Genomic DNA, 17,238 nt, shown 5'->3' with positions numbered 1-17,238 from the left:
AATGTTATTTATTATGTATTTTGTGGAACATAACTTTTTGATTTAAAGGCATAAAAATTCAGTTTCAAAATTGCAAATTTTTTTATATTTTCACAAATAAATGCAAATCATTTTGATCAAATGTTACCACTATTATAAAGTACAATGTGTCATAAAAATAATCTGAGAATCAGTAGGATATGTTGAAACGTTCCAGAGTTTTTATCTTATAAATGTACACTTGTCAGATTTCAAAAATTTGACCTGGTCATGAAGGTCAAAATAGGCTTGGTTACTAAGGGGTTAAATGTATTTTATTAGGATTATTATGTGATACAAACACACAGTAGCAAGTATTTGTGATGTGTAAAGGAAATGATACAAGGTTTTCTATGTTATCTTAAAAATATAAATCTGGAAATTGTGGGGTGCATTTTTATTCAGCCCCCCTGAGTCAGTACTCATTTTGTAGGATCATCTTTTGCTGCAGTCTTTTGGGGTCTTTCTCTACCAGCTTTGCACATCTAGAGGTGACATTTGTCCCCTTATTCTTTGTACACTCGCTCTTGCTCAGTGAGATTAGATGGAAACATCTGTGATCTGCAATTTTCACGTCTTGCCATTGATTCTCAATGTGATTTGTATCTGGACGGTAAATGCACTTTTCACACACATGAATATGCTCTGATCTAAACTATTGTAGCTACAGTTGTTCTCAAACGCTTACATACCCCGGCAGAATTTTTGCTTTCTTGGCCTTTTTTCAGAGAATACAAATAACTCCAAAACTTTTTCTCCACTCATGGTTAGTGGTTGGGTGAAGCCATTTATTGTCAAACTACTGTGTTTTCTCTTTTTAAATCATAATGTTAACTCAAAACATCCAAATGACCCTGATCAAAAGTGCACATACCCTATTTCTTAATACCATTTATTGTCCCCTCTAACATTAGTGACAGCTTGAAGTCTTTTATGATAGTTGTGGATGAGGTTCTTTATTTTCTCAGATGGTAAAGCTGCCCACTCTTCTTGGCAAAAAGCCTCTAGGTCCTGTAAATTCCTGGGCTAACATGAACATGAACAGCGCACTTAAGATCTCGCCAGAGTGGCTCAACGATATTGAGGTCAGGAGACTGAGATGGCCACTCCAGAACCTTCACTTTTTTCTGCTGTAGCAAATGACAGGTCGACTTGGCCTTGTGTTTTGGATCGTTGTCATGTTGGAATGTTCAAGTACATACCATGCGCAGCTTCTGGGCCGATGATTGCAAATTTGCCTCCAGTATTTGCCGATAATGTGCTGCATTCATCTTGTCATGATCCATTTTTGGATTCGTAGCAGCTCTGGTACCACTATGATTTAAATGTAGTTTTTTCCTTTCAGACCAGCGGGGGTTAATGTCAGTGTCCCTTGCTGGCAGCTTTGCTAGGTCAGCTTATGTGGGTGGTGACCACTCCCACCATCCTTTAAATGGCAACTTGATGCATCAGCTGACTGTGGGTGGGAGAGCAATCTATATTGACTAAGCCTGGAATAAGGAGCTCTCTGGTTGCTGTGATGTATCAGCTAATTTTGTGGAGCTTGTAGTCTGGGTGCCTTTCTTCTGCTGTGCGGTGCTTTGCAGCAGAGGTGGCTATCAAGATATTGTAAGTTTGTTGTTGTTTCCTCATCTGTCTCATGTTTGTCACTGTCCCCTGTTTTTTTCCATCTGCAGTGGTGACGCTAGCGCCCTTGCTGGCCTGTGCACTAGCCAGGGCAGTGCTAGGTGATAGCGAGGGATGGGGTTCCTGATGGCGGTGGGGTGATGGACCCACTTAGGGCATTAGGGTAGTGCAGGGTCAGGCTCAGGTTTGAGCAGAAGGTGTCCATCCCTCATTTCCCTATCAATATTGCCTTCCTCTCCCCGTTTCCATCCTGTTGTGAGAGTGTCGTGCTGTCCGTGTTAGGGACGGCGGAACGCATTAAATATTAAATAATAGAAAGTGCGTTCGCCGCCCGGGGTCCACTGTGCAGGAGGTGTTAATCTGCTGCAAAGTAATGGCAGACGTGCTAAATGGCAGTATATCGAACACGGGTTGAACGTCACCCGGTGTGTACTGGGCGCACTCTGTTAAATTCACAGAGACGCCTAAGGCATTAACTTAAATACTGAGCCTGTTGGACTCACAGGTCTCAGAGAAGTGCACGCACAGTATATGGTCACAGGAGCTGCCTAGGCAGAAGGTCAGAGTCCGTCTAGACCTACCGTGCATGCGGCGTCGCAGCTGCGGACACCAAGAGGAGCTGCAGACAGCAGCGCGGCGAGAGACACTGCCGCTATTCGACAATGCCCAGTAGCAGGCGCACTGTCGGACGCTAGCACTGTGGAGGATGCTTATGGTGGCTTGTAGCTTGCCACTGGCTGGCGCTGACTCTAAACCTCAGTCCCTATTCACACTTGTAATATTAGAGGGAGGGGATCTTCATGAGTCATTCGCAGGTTCATGCATCCATCACCATTCACACAGTAGCAACTAGAGTCTATACTAGCGCATGGCCGAGCGGCCATGTGAACCTTTTATAGCCAGGACCTTCCGGAAGCTTCCAGACCTCTGAGATGGACCAATCAGATCTGGAGAAGGACCTGGACATGTGACTCCCGATCTCCAATGGGAGATCGTCTCGTGAGCATGCTCATTGGAGCGACAGAAGGACTTAGCCTCTGGAGCGATTTGCTGCTGAGCAGCCTGCATTGCTATTGCTGACCCAAAGGTGGCAGCAACAGCCAGACCCACAGAGCAGGTCTGGGTAGAGCGTCTGGGATGCAGGGACTGTTGAGCAAACTCCTCTGTGTCAATAGATAATGGGAGACCGCAGAATGTGAGGCTCTGGATTCCTGTTGAGCCGCTGCAGGAACCCGACGCCTAACATTACGCCCCCTCCTAGGGCCCCCTCCCCCTCTGAGCCTTCCAATCCACCAAAAAAAATTTTTTGCCACCTACCACCTTGTGTCCCACAGAGGCATAGGCCTCAGACTTATCCGAAGTCTCGGAAAACCGGCACATGTGAACAGGTTTGAGAAGAGACACATGGAAGGTGTCAGAGATAGCTAAGTCACCAGGGGCAAACGTAGGAGCGGAGCCCTAGGAGGGGGGGTAATGTTAGGTGTCGGGTTCCTGCAGTAGCTCAACAGGAATCCAGAGCCTCACATTTTGCAATCTCCCATTATCTATCGACCGCAGAGGAGTTTGCTCAGCAGTCCCGGTATCCCAGATGCTCTGCCCAGACCTGCTCTGTGGGTCTGGCTGTTGCTGCCACCTTTGGGTCAGCAATAGCAATGCAGGCTACTCAGCAGCAAATCGCTCCAGAGGCTAAGTCCTTCTGTCACTCCACTGAGCATGCTCACGAGACGATCTCCCATTGGAGATCGGGAGTCACATGTCCAGGTCTTTCTCCAGACTTACGGGAACCTCACTGGTAGATAGAGCATCCTTAACATGCTCCGTCAAACCTCTCCTGAACACAGGGATAAGGGTTTTATCAGGCCATTCCAACTCGGAAGCCAGTGTCCGGAAATGGACGGCGTACTGGCTGACAGAGAGGGATCCCTGTGTTAACACTAGTCGCTGGAGAGAGGTGTCGTGAGTGATCCGTGGCCCCAAAAAGACCTGCTTTAGGGATGTGAGGAACTGAGCAGCGCTCAGAACCACGGGATCACCATGCTCCCACAGCAGCGTGGCCCATTCTAACGCCTTGCCCGACAAGAGGGAGACGATAAAACCCACCATAGCCAGCTCTGTAGGCAATCGCGCAGTCAGTATCTCAAGCTGGATAGAGCACTGGCTCACGAAACCCCTGCAGGAGGCGCTGTCACCAGAAAATTTATCGGGTAATGGGAGGTGGGATATTGTCGGCAAAGGCGTGGGTGTGGGCACATGCGAGACAGCCTCTGCGACTGCCTGGGCAGCGGCCACTGTAGCATTCGCAGCTGAGGTGGAGCTCTCGATAGCCGCCAACCTGCCCTCCAGCTGCCGAATGTACCGCTGTAGCTGCTGCAGGTGTGCCATTACTAGCCAGATCCTGGCGCTAGTATAATGTTAGCGATGGCGGAACGCACTAAATATTAAATAACGGAAAGTGCGTTCGCCGCCCGGCATCCACCGTGCAGGAGGTGTTAATCTGCTGCTAAGTAATGGTAAACGCGCTATATGGTGGTATATCGCACAAGGGTTGAACGTCACCCGGTGTGTACTGGGCGCACTCTGTTAACTTCACAGAGACGCCTAAGGCATTAACTTAAATACTGAGCCTGTTGGATTCACAGTTCTCAGAGAAGTGCACGCACAGTATATGGTCACAGGAGCTGCCTAGGCAGAAGTTCAGAGTCCATCTAGACCTACGGAGCATGCGGCGTCGCAACTGCGGACACCAAGAGGAGCTGCAGACAGCAGCACGGCGAGACACTGCCGCTATTTGACAATTCCCGGTAGCAGGCACACTGTCGGATGCTAGCACTGTAGAGGAGGCTTCTGGTGGCTTTGTAGCTTGCCACTGGCTGGCACTGACTCTAAACCTAAGTCCCTATTCACACTCGTAATATCAGAGGGAGGGGATCTTAATGAGTCGTTCGCAGGTTCATGCATCCATCACCATTCACACAGTAGCAACTAGAGTCTATACTAGCGCATGGCCGAGGGGCCATGCGAACCTTTTATTGCCAAGACCTTCCGGAAGCTTCCAGATCCCTGAGATGGACCAATCAGATCAGGAGAAGGACCTGGACATATGACTCCCGATTTCCAATGGGAGATCGTCTCGTGAGCATGCTCAGTGGAGCGACAGAAGGACTTAGCCTCTGGAGCAATTTGCTGCTGAGCAGCCTGCATTGCTATTGCTGACCCAAAGGTGGCAGCAACAGCCAGACCCACAGAGCAGGTCAGGGCAGAGCGTCTGGGATGCCGGGACTGCTGAGCAAACTCCTCTGCGGTCGATAAATAATGGGAGACAGCAGAATGTGAGGCTCTGGATTCCTGTTGAGCCGCTGCAGGAACCCGACACCTAACTATCCGCTGACCAACCTCCTGGTGGGATTGTGACATTATCACCGACCGATACTTTTTTCCGGTGAATCGATGGCTCAAGCACAGGCTTTTGCTCAGCTGAGCCAGACCCTCACAGATGAGGTTAAGTAGCTGCGGTGTCATGTGGTGCAGCAACTTCACTAGGTGTCAGGGTTCTCATGTGCAGGCTCAATCAAAACCCAAGATAGGTTCTCGCTGGAGGGAGAGATAAATATTTGGTTTTTAAGGAGGCCTGTAAGTTATATTTAAGACTCCTCTCTCGTTCTTCAGGGAGTGAGGAACAGCATATGGGAATTTTTAGTCTCCCTTCTCAAGGGTGATCCCCAATCCTGGGCCTTCTCACTGCCAACCAATTCACCATCTTTGCGGTCAGTGGATGAGTTTTTTTGCGACACTGGCGCTAGTGTATGGGGATCCTGATGGTGTCTCCCTGGCTAGACTCCTGTCTAGACTCCGTAAGATCAAGCAAGGGGGCCAGCCGGCTGAGGAATACTGCTCAGAGTTTAGGAGATGGGCCACTGACACACAGTGGAACGACCCTGCTCTTAAGAGTAATTTCTGTCAGGATCTGTCAGCTAGGCTACAGGATACTCGGGTGCAGTAAGCTACTCCTGGGTTGTTGGAAGCCGCCATGGTACTTGTAATTCAGGTGGATAGACGCCTCAGGGAGAAACACACAAAATATGCCCCCTCTTGTTCTTTCTAGGGAGGAGGAAACACTAGTGCAGACGGACAAACCTATGCAGGTGGGAGGAGTGTCTCCTCAAACGGAGTTGCCTGCGGTTCACCGTGGTATGGGAGCATGTTTCTACTGTGGACTTACAGGTCATTACATCAATGTCTGCCCAGCTCATGCCAAAGTATGTACACCATCTCAAAAGCTGTGCCCCCTGTTCATGTGGAGGGAAGCAACCAGGGTGTGTATATTTCATCTATCTTTTCATATCAGTGTACCAATCCTGATGAAGTGGTGGTTGGCTGGGTTACTAAGAATATACCGGTGCTTGTGGATAGTGGAGCAGGAGTCAATTTGGTGGATTCTCACTTTGTTCTGACTCATGGTCTGATGGGTAGGACGCTGGTGAGACACATTAGTGTTCAGGCAATTGATTCTGTTCCTCTCAGCCAGGGGAGAGTGACCCAAGTTGTGGATATTAACTTGCACATAGAGACTCTTCATGCAGAGTCACTGTCGTGCTATATCTTGTAGGGTATGCCAACTCTCATTGTCCTAGGCCTTCCCTGGCTGAAGAAACACAACCCAGTCATAAATTGCCAGTCCAGGGAAGTAGTCAGTTGGGACCAGTCTTGTAAGGACTTCTGCCTGGGAGCTACTGTCTCTGCCATCCTTCTTAATCCTTCCCCTTCATTTCTAGTGGAGGCAGCTAAGGTGCTACCAGGGAATAGGGGCAGGATTCAACCCTCACCACAAGTAAACCTGAGTCTCGGTGTCCACTAGGAGGAGGGATCAGGGGAGGGTGGTGGTTTCCTCTGTATGTAGTAAGGGTATGAGTTTTGGTGAGGGGGATGCCTCTGTTGTCGGTTCCTTAAAGAATTCACCATCCTTTGGCAAACGCATGCATGGAAATAAACGTTCAGGTCCGGACCTGTGTATGAATGAGTATGTGTCGGTGTCCACCATAAACATCAGGTGGAAGTACGCAACTGGAACCTGGAGTTCTAGGGTGATAGGGCCATATTGGGTGTCGGCCATTCTCAGCTTGGGGACTTTCCAGCTGGAGTTGCCCCCTAGTAATGTATGTACACAACATATTCCACAGGTTGGCGCTCTGGAGATTTGTTCTGCCTCTGGAGCCTACGTTATTGCAATCTCTATTGGACTGTGATTGCCGTAAACCTGAGGATCTGGTGTCTGCGGAAGTGAATCTTTGTGGATTGAGGCGTCCTCGCGAAACGTCGTTTCTGAAGAGGTCCGGTGTTGAGGGTCCAGAGACCCCTCATTGAAAATGGAGTTCTGTCAAGATCCATTTTTGGATTCGTGGCAGCTCTGGTTCCAGTATGATTTACTGTAAATGTATCTCTTTTCATTTCAGACCAGTGGGGGTTAATGTCAGTTTCCCTTGCTCGCAGCTTGCTGAAACTGCAAAGTTGCTAGGTCAGCTGATGTGGATGGTGACCACTCCGACCATCCTTTAAATGGTCACCTGATGCATCAGCTGACTGTTGGTGATAGAGCAATCTATATTGACCAAGCCTGGAGTAAGCAGCGCTCTGGCTGCTGTGGTGTATCAGCTGGTTTTGTGGAGTTTGTAGTCTGGGTGCCATTCTCCTTTTGTGCGCTGCTTTGCAGCAGATGAGGCTATCAAGCTAAGTTTGGTGTTTTTTTCTCATCTATCTTATGTTTGTCACTGTCCCCTGTGTTCCATCTGCAGTGGTGAAGCTAGCGCCCTTGCCGGCCAGTGCACTAGCCAGGGCAGTGTTAGATAGCAGTGAGGAACGAGGTTCCTGATGGCGTTGTGTGGAATGACCCACTTAGGGCATTATGGTAGTGCACGGTCAGTCTCAGGTTTGAGCAGGAGGTGTCCATCCAGCATTTCCCTATCAGTAGGGCCTTCCTCTCCCCATTTCCATCTAGTTATGTGTGTGTGGTGCTGTCCACCGACCGACCCCCTCGTTGGGTCTTTACATATCGTGACACATCTTTCCTTCAACTTTAACCAAGTTTCCTGTGCCTTTGTAACTCACACATCCCCAAAACGTCAGCGATCCACCTCCGTGCTTTACAGTAGGAATGGTTCCTTTCATCATAGGCCTTGCTGACCACTCTCCAAATGTAACAGTTAAGGTTGTGGCCAAAAAGTTCAATTTTGGTCTCATCACTCCAAATTACCATGTTCCAGAAGTTTTGAGGCTTGTCTCTGAGCTGTTTTGCGTATTGTAGGTGAGATATTTTGTGCCATTTACGCAGTAATGGCTTTCTTCTGGCGACGCGACCATGCAGCACAATTTTCTTCAACTGCCTCCTTATTGTGCATTTTGAAACAGCCACACTGCTAGTTTTCAGAGAGTCCAGTATTTCAGTTGATGCTATATATGGGTTTTTCTTTATATCCCAAACACTTTTCCTGGTAGTTGTCGACGATATTGCTAGTCTACCTTACCGTGGTTTTATTTTTACAGAGCCCCTGATTTTCCATTTGTTAATCACAGTTTGAACGATGCTGACTGGCATTATCAATTGCTTGGATATCTTTTTGTATCCCTTTCCTCTTTTATACAGTTCAACTACCTTTTTGCCGTAGATCCGCTGACAATTCTTTTGCTTTCCACATGACTCACAATCCAGAAACATCAGTGGCTGGATGAAAGATGCAAGAGTATGTCTGGATCCCAGAAACTCACTCAGCTTTTATGCACACACACTAATTACTAGCAAACAGGTCACAAGTGAGGATGTTACTTTTAGTAGCAATTCAAACCCATTTGTGTCAACTTCTGTGCATATTATCAGGCCAAAATCACCAGGGTATTTAAAATTTTGATTATGGTCATTTGGATGTTTTGGGTTGTCATTATGATTTAAAAGGAGTATTCAAATTGCCTCTTCAGAGAGAAAGAGGACTTTTACTCTACAGCGCCACCTATTGGTAGTAGCGATCCTACAAGTCACAGTCAACCCTTTAACGAGTCTTGTAATTTGACTTCGGATAAAAGCCAAATCAGAACTTCAATTTGCAGACACGGTGTTTCGGGCTATTGGCCCTCGTCAGTGCAAAGTATGAGATCTGATTTGGCTAGGTGAGAGGCTCTGGACTGAGGTCTAAGGGGTAAGGTTTCTCCTTGTGGAGAGTGACATACCAGCTCTGGCTTGTCAAGGTAAGGAGGCTTATTCGCCGTGCAATGCTCCTTTGGGAAATTTAATATGCAAATTGCCTCTTCAGAGAGAAAGAGGACTTTTACTCTACAGCGCCACCTATTCGTAGTAGCGATCCTACAAGTCACAATCAGCCCTTTAACGAGTCTTGTAATATGACTTAGGATAAAAGCCATATCAGCTGGTATGTCACTCTCCACAAGGAGAAACCTTACCCCTTAGACCTCAGTCCAGAGCCTCTCACCTAGCCAAATCAGATCTCATACTTTGCACTGACGAGGGCAAATAGCCCGAAACACCGTGTCTGCAAATTGAGATTCTGATTTGGCTTTTATCCTAAGTCATATTACAAGACTCGATAAAGGGTTGATTGGGACTTGTAGAATCGCTAGTACCAATGGGTGGCGCTGTAGAGTAAAAGTCCTCTTTCTCTCTGAAGAGGCAATTTGCATATTAAATTTCCCAGAGGAGCATTGCACGGCGAATAAGCCTCCTTACCTTGACAAGCCAGAGCTGGTATGTCACTCTCCACAAGGAGAAACCTTACCCCTTAGATTTAAAAAGAGAAAACACAGTAGTTTGACAAAAAAATGGCTTCACCCAACCACTAACAATGAGTGGAGAAAAATTTTTGATGTTATCATTCATATTCTCTGAAAAAAAGGCCAAGAAATCAAAAATTCTGTCAGAGTATGTAAACTTTTGAGTACAGCTGTTTGGCATCTATGCCACAGTCTCAAGTGTTTTGCAGCCTCTAACAGATTTTCTCCATGATTGCCCTGTATTTAGCTCCATCCATCTTCCCATCTGACCAGCTGTTCTGTTCCTGCTGAAGAAAAGCCTCCAAACAGCATGATGCTGGCACCACCATGTTTGACGGTGGGGATGTTGTTTTCAGGGTGATGTGCCGTGTTAGTTTTCCACCACACATAGCGTTTTACCCTGTAGCCCAAAAATTCAAGTTTGGTCTCATCTACCAGTGCACCTTCTTCCACATGCTCGCTGTGTCACCTACATGGCATGTAGAAGAATGTGTTTTGGTCAGATGAGATCAAAGTGTAACTTTTGTGCTAAATGTAAAATATTAAGGGCAGGGAAGCTGGTCAGATTTCATGGGACAATGATTGAAGATAAACACATGGCAATTCTGGAAAACAACTTGTTAAGCTATGTTTTTATGCAAATTAAAAGCTGTTTTTTACAGTATCAGCAAAGCCTATGCGATTTCAGAAATCTTATGCACACACATTGGTTTCCTTTTCCTGACTGAATTGGAAAACTGCTGCTGTTTCTAAAACTGCAGCATGTCAATTCTTTCATTGTGTTTTTGCAGCATTTTTTCACCCATAGAAAGCAATGAGTAAATGCCAAAAAGCAGCAAAAAGGCAACAAGAAAAGTTGCATTTTGTTGCATTTTTAGTGGAAAAAGAAGGTACAGCAGGATGTGAAACCCATTTATTTTAGTGATTTTCTCAAGTTTAAACCATAATAATGTCTCAGTGTTCTCACCTGAGAATGGCAATTAGGATTAGTACAGTTTAATTAAACTAGTGATAAAGTTAAAAATCCGCAGCAGAATCCGCAGCGTGTGCACACACCCTAAGGGTGTGTCTTATTATTTTATGAATCAGGCCTATGGATCAGCCTTTGACCATTTACCAGGGTGGAGGCCTCTCTCTTCTTCTTTAAAGGAGTCTTCCACTTCTAGGACAACCCCTTCTTGATCAAAATGTTTGGCCCTGATAAAATACTAAAGCCTATTCTCACCTTTCGTGCCAGCTACATTGCCGTGGTGTCGGCACTTGCTCTCCCAGGGCTCTTGTGCAGTTGTTGTGACATGTGACCCTGGCACCCAATCAGCGGTGGCGTCACTGTCCCCACCTTCGAATAAATCGACCATGAAGAGGAAGTCTGGGCTGCAGCTGATCTCTAGACTTCCTTTTCATGCTCAATTCGACATGAGACAGTGACGCCAGTGTTGATTGGGCGCTGGTGTCACGTGTTATAGCAATAGCCCCAAGAGAGAGTGCCAACACTCTGGGCACGGGAGGTGAATATAAGCTTTACTATTTTATGGGGTCAAGCGAAAGGTATGACAAGAAGTTGTCCCAGCAGTGGACAACTTCTTTAAGACAGCACTTGTTTTATCAGTCTATTGAAAGCTACGTTTTAATCTCACTATTTGCTGTACTTTTATGCTGCAGAAAAAAGAAACAGCAAAAAAGCAACGTGTAAACATAGCCTTTACAGGCTGCAGAAGACTTAAGACTGGGGAGTGGTTTACCTACCAGTATGACAACAACCCTAAACATCCTGCCAGAGCTACAATTGAGAGTTTAGATCAAAGCATATCCATGTCTGAGAACGGAGCTGTCACAGGTTTACCTAGACAGAAAGGAGCTAGAAGACCGCAGCATCTGATTTCTCCTACTCCTGTGCTGATTAGAAGCACTTCAACTTCAAATTAAACAGAGCAGGTTTCTTTTAGCAGTGCAGGGGTTAATCTGCTCATTTGAGAGCTCCTGGAAGCTTTCCTGAGTGAAGGCTCTCAGCTGTGCACTTTTTGCCCACTCCCATCCCCTACAGTGGGTAAGGAAAGTATTCAGACCCCTTTAAAGTTTTCACTCTTTGTTTCATTGCAGCCATTTGGTAATTTCAAAAAAGTTCAATTTTTTCCCATTAATGTACACTCTGCACCCCATCTTGACTGCAAAAAACTGAAATGTAGAAATTTTTGCAAATGTATTAAAAAAGAAAAACTGAAATATCACATGGTCATAAGTATTCAGACCCTTTGCTCAGACACTCATATTTAAGTCACATGCTGTCCATTTCCTTTTGATACTCCTTGAGATGGTTCTACTACTTCATTGGAGTCCAGCTGTGTTTAATTATACTGATAAGACTTGATTTGTGAAGGCACACACTTGTCTATATAAGACCTCACTGCTCACAGTGCATGTCAGACAAATGAGAATCATGAGGCCAAAGGAACTGGCCAAGGAGCTCAGAGACAGAATTGTGGCAAGGCTCAACATCTGGCCAAGGTTACAAAAGAATTTCTGCTGTACTCTGGGTTCCTAAGAGCACAGTGGCCTCCATTATCCGGAAATGGAAGAAGTTTGGGACCATCAGAAGTCTTCCTAGACGTGGCCATCCAGCCAAACTGAGCAATCGTGGGAGAAGAGCCTTGGAAAGAGAGGTAAAGAAGAACCCCAAGATCACTGTGGCTGAGCTCCAAAGATGCAGTAGGGAGATGGGAGAATGTTCCACAAAGTCAACTATCACTGCAACCCTCCACCAGTCAGGCCTTTATGGCAGAGTGGCCCGATGGAAGCCTCTCCTCAGTGCAAGACATATGAAAGCCCACATAGAGTTTGCTAAAAAACACATGAAGGACTCCCAGACTGAGAAATAAGATTCTCTGGTCTGATGAGACAAAGATAGAACCTTTTGGTGATAATTCTAAGCAGTATGTGTAGAGAAAACCAGAAACAGCTCATCACCAGCCCAATACAATATCACCATTGAAACGTGGTGGCAGCATCATGCTTTGGGGGTGTTTTTCAGCTGCAGGGACAGAACGACTGGTTGCAATTGAAGGAAACATAAATGCGGCCAAGTACAGAGATATCCTGGATGAAAACCTCTATGGACCTCAGACTTGGCCGAAGGTTCACCTTTCAACAAGACAATGACCATAAGCACGCAGCTAAAGTAAAGGAGTAGCTTCAGAACAACTCTGTGACCATTCTTGACTGGCCCAGCCAGAGCCCTGACCTAAACTCAATTGAGCATCTCTGGAGAGACCTGAAAATGGCTGTCCACCAACAATCACCATCCAACCTGACGGAACTGGAGAGGATCTGCAAGGAAGAATGGCAGAGGATCCCCAAGTCCTGGTGTGAAAAACGTTTTACATCATTCCCAAGAAGACTCATGGCTGTACTAGCTCAAAAGGTGCTTCTACTCAATACTGAGCAAAGGGTTTGAATACTTATGACCATGTGATATTTCAGTTTTTCTTTTTTAATAAATTTGCAAAAATTTCTACATTTCTGTTTTTTTCAGTCAAGATGGGATGCAGAGTGTACATTAATGAGAAAAAAAAAAAGAACTTTATGGAATTTACCAAATGGATGCAATGAAACAAAGAGTGAAAACTTTAAAGGGGTCTGAATACTTTCTGTACCCACTGTATAGTAAACCATGCAACCTCTCGCCAGCTTTAGTGAGCCACGAGACAGAATGTGGCATAATCTGGTTATACACTAGTCCAACCTATATATACTGTATATGTATATATATATATTGTGGGGATGTGGCTCGCTTAGGTGCAGCGGGAGACAAATATGAGACAGGTTCTTCAACAGTGCTTGCGGTTTATTCACGGCATAAACGCACAAGGCAACGTAACACCAAACAAATAGCCTTTTAGCTCAGGCAAAATAACACAAAATGTCCGTAGTTGTAGACTCAGAGCAGGAGTCTCAGCACACATGGGAGGCTTAGTCCTCCCCACACACAACTCCCTGGTTCAGGAGCAGGCCACATTATAAGGCTGTAGCCACACCCACAAACTCAGCAGCTGACTGGTCACCTGACTGTGACCTCACCACAGGTCCTTCAAACAACCACAATAATAATATCTGGTACGCTTTACTTATGCCTTACATTATAGAGACAAGCCATTTATGAGGCACATATCTCCCATCAATTACACGACCCTTAGCCCTGACACAATATATATATATATATAAAAATATTCTATCTATCTGTCCCCTCTCAGGGCCTCACAGCATCATCCAGGGTGAGTCAACATCTGAGCATGGGCACCACAGCGTAAAGTGTATGGTGCCAACCTTAGCAGCCAGGAAGGGATGTGATAGATCCCATACTAGGGTGAAGAATCATCTCCAATTACCCTAGATGAGTGACACATGTTAGGGCCTAATGTATTTTTGAGGGAGCGCCAGGGCAGTAGTCGTGGCTGAGAATATCGGGTCTTGCGCGCCCTGGTCTACCATCACATGCAAAAAACATCCCATTGTCAGTGTACCTGTTTCTTCATTATCCGCACATTCAGGGTCTTTTCTACATTGCTTAAGGCCCCCTCCAGTCGTTTGAGCACAAACAGAGACACAGTCCAGTTGCAACTTAAAACGCAGAACTTTACTTTTTTCTTTACACAGCACATCCTTTTTAGATACATCAGCATAGGGTTCCATGCAGTCCACTTTCCTTGCACTTCTTTTTACTGCCTTCAGTATGTGCCAGGGTTGTACTGCCTCTTGCGGTAAAACAGCATCCTCCCTGTTCAGACTTACTACGCTTAGGAGTTCCCTCTTCCGTTTTGACCTGGATACGAGGGCATCAGCCCATGCAGTAAACTGCCACATTATAGAGACACCTGCGTCCCCGTACTGATATGGCCTCAGCTGTAGGCTCTGTTCCACACTGCTGTCACATGGCTGCTAAAGCTTCACTTCTGGCCCAGTGGTCCCTGGATGGCTGGGTTCCTGGCTTTGAATATTATGGAGCTACTGGGTAGCTCGGGCTCTAAGCCCACCTGAATCAATCCCCCTCTGATTCTAACTAGGAAACTATTCCTGCCTTACCCCCAGTTAACTCTGCCTATAGTTTACTATATACACTATTTATTATGCTAAGGTGTCATGTACCCCATCTAGTGGACCAACTAAGGTACTACACTGTCCCTAGACAACTATGGAAATACATTACACAATATTATAAAACATTATATATAACGATTGGAAAACACTACATACATAACAGCATGAAATCACATTTACATACTCTAACTACATTAAGAATCGGGAGTGCTTAAAGGGGTAGGGTCGTATAGCAGTCTTTGTAACCCCTTACATATTAATCTAATATGATAGAGAAATTTTCTTCCTTCTAATATGTCCATAAAGGTGATATTTTATATTAAATATTTACAATTAGTGTTAAGTCGGTGATAGATTTTAGTTTTTTTCTTACGCTATTTAAAGAAAACTTGCCGATTTTTTTTTTCCCTGCAAAGTATGGACTCTGGGGCTGAATACAAATGCACCTCACAATTTTTAGATTTATATTTTTTAAATATTTAGAAAACCTTGTATCATTTCCTTTACGCATCACAAATATCTGTGTTAATATCACTTAAAATCCCAATAAAATAGTTTGTGGATGTAACGTGAAAAAATGTAGAAAAGTGGAAAATGTTTATGAATACTTTTTCAAGGCACTGTATCTATTTTACACTGCACAGTCCTTCTTCAGACCTTTCACTTACCATATACTCTGAGGTCATAGATCAGCGCACACAGTTTTTCTTTTCCGGAGGAGCCTTTCAGGGTGCTCGCTATATAGGTTCCTTGGTCTTTACTGACCAAGTTTTTCACTAGTAGCGACCCATTCTCCATGCTGTACACTTTCCCCTTGTATCGATTGTCTCGAATTTCTATATTTTTTCCAGGTTCGGTGGTGGCAAAATGATTTCCAGAAATGAGCCAAGTGATATCTCCAACGATTCCAACTGGATCCACCTGAAGTATGATGTCACTGCCCAAGGAACCGACAACATAATTCTTCTCTCCGCAGGAAGCTTCACATAATATACCTGTAATTTGATAAAACAGGTTAAAAAGTGACTTAAAGAAAGAAGCAAAAATATTTGCAGGACCCTGGTTCAGTGTCGAAGTTGGTACTCCGTGACCTGGGTCGTGTAAACTTCTTCGGTGGGTACTTGAATGCCAGCATCCTGGGCAACCCTGAAACATCATGATGTCATGTGTTGGCCAGCGACTAGGTTATAAACGCTAGAGACGTCCACAATGCTGGTGGTCTAGTGCCGGCAGAGGAAGTTCATCTGGTTGGAACGGAGTACCGGCATGGATGCTAGATCCAGAGTCTGGCAAATCTTTTTTGCTCATTACTGGTGACATACTATCAAATAAAAACAGTGTTTTGCATTCTATAGAAGAGATAATATGGACATGGTTCATTGCAGTAACAGCAGTAAAGTGTTTCATATTTGCAATCCAAGTTTGGAAGTAATGAAAACAAGTAGTTGAAGGACATTTGACTATGTTTTTGGATTGTGAAACCACAACTACATCCACAAGATTTGCACTAAATTTTGTGTACTTTATTTTAAAACAATGAGGTTCTGGGTTCAAATCCAACCTCAGATCCATCAGCATGGATTTTGGACGTTCTCCCTGCTCTGCGTTGGGGTCCTCTCTGAACACGTCATGGTGGTGACCCATGCTAATTGGTATGATACTGATTAAGATTAGCACTTTAGATATAATTAGTAATATCAATGGCAGCTATGGGTGTCCAGTAATATTTCATTGATGTAAATTCGCATCATCAGAAATTCAAGCATTTCAAAAGCTGTGACAGCAAATGACAAACTTAATGTTAAAGAAAAAACTTTAAGAAATATAGAAATTTGAAAGGAAACACAAGAGATAAGGACTCACATTTTAGGTAAATGCTCATTAATATTCCCAAAAGACAGAGCATCTTCTTTGGTCATGCTCTCCTGTCTATTATGACCATAGTGAGAGCTGACAAGGAATTTCATTCTGCAGAGTAAACACCCATCCAAAGGGGAACTTTCTACTTCGTAACATCTAGTTCCAAAAGTTAATATGCAATGTGACCAGGCTGTGATTTTGGTACAACGTACAGTGGGGGAAAAAGTATTTAGTCAGCCACCAATTGTGCCAGTTCTCCCACTTCAAAAAGATGAGAGAGGCCTGTAATTGACGTCATAGGTAGACCAAAACTATGAGAGTCAAAATGAGAAAACAAATCCAGAAAATCTCCTTGGTCTGATTTATCAAGATTTATTTAGCAAATTATGGTGGAAAACAAGTATTTGTTCATTAACAAAAGTTCATCTCAATATTTTGTTATACTGTATATCCTTTGTTGGCAATGACAGAGGTCAAACGTTTTCTGTAAGCCTTGACAAGGTTGGCACACAGTGTTGGTGGTATGTTGGCCCATTCCTCAATGAAGATCTCCTCTAGAGCAGTGATGTTTTGGACCTGTGGCTTGGCAACACGGATTTTCAAATCCCTCCAAAGCTTTTCTATGGGGTTGAGATCTGGAGACTGGCTAGGCCTCTCCAGGACCTTCATATGCTTCTTACAAAGCCACTCCTTTGTTGCCCTGGCAGTGTGCTTGGGATCATTATCATGCTGAAAGACCCATCCACATTTCATCTTCAATTCCCTTGCTGATGGAAGGAGGTTTGCACTCAAAATCTCACGATACATGGCTCCATTCATTCTTTCATGTACAAGGATCAGTAGTCCTGGTCCCTTTGCCGAGAAACAGCC

At 44.9% G+C, this 17,238-nt stretch overlaps 1 protein-coding gene across 1 annotated transcript in view; it reads right to left on the bottom strand.

The window, feature by feature from the left end:
• LOC141082725 (SLAM family member 5-like) overlaps window positions 1–16,417 on the bottom strand; it is a 57,784-nt gene extending 41,367 nt beyond the window's left edge. The window contains exons 1-2 of the mRNA XM_073566654.1: window positions 16,372–16,417; window positions 15,177–15,503 (exon numbers count right to left, since the gene is read on the bottom strand). Of these exons, the coding sequence (XP_073422755.1) occupies window positions 15,177–15,503; window positions 16,372–16,414 (370 nt within the window). The 5' untranslated portion in view covers window positions 16,415–16,417. The remainder of the gene's footprint in view (window positions 1–15,176; window positions 15,504–16,371) is intronic.
• Window positions 16,418–17,238: the final 821 nt, after the last annotated feature.

The sequence above is a fragment of the Dendrobates tinctorius genome, unplaced genomic scaffold, assembly GCF_039654945.1.
Source record: "Dendrobates tinctorius isolate UK_male_01 unplaced genomic scaffold, ASM3965494v1 ptg000019l, whole genome shotgun sequence".
In the NCBI taxonomy this organism is placed as follows: domain Eukaryota; kingdom Metazoa; phylum Chordata; class Amphibia; order Anura; family Dendrobatidae; genus Dendrobates; species Dendrobates tinctorius.
This window is presented reverse-complemented; position numbering and strand designations above follow the sequence as displayed.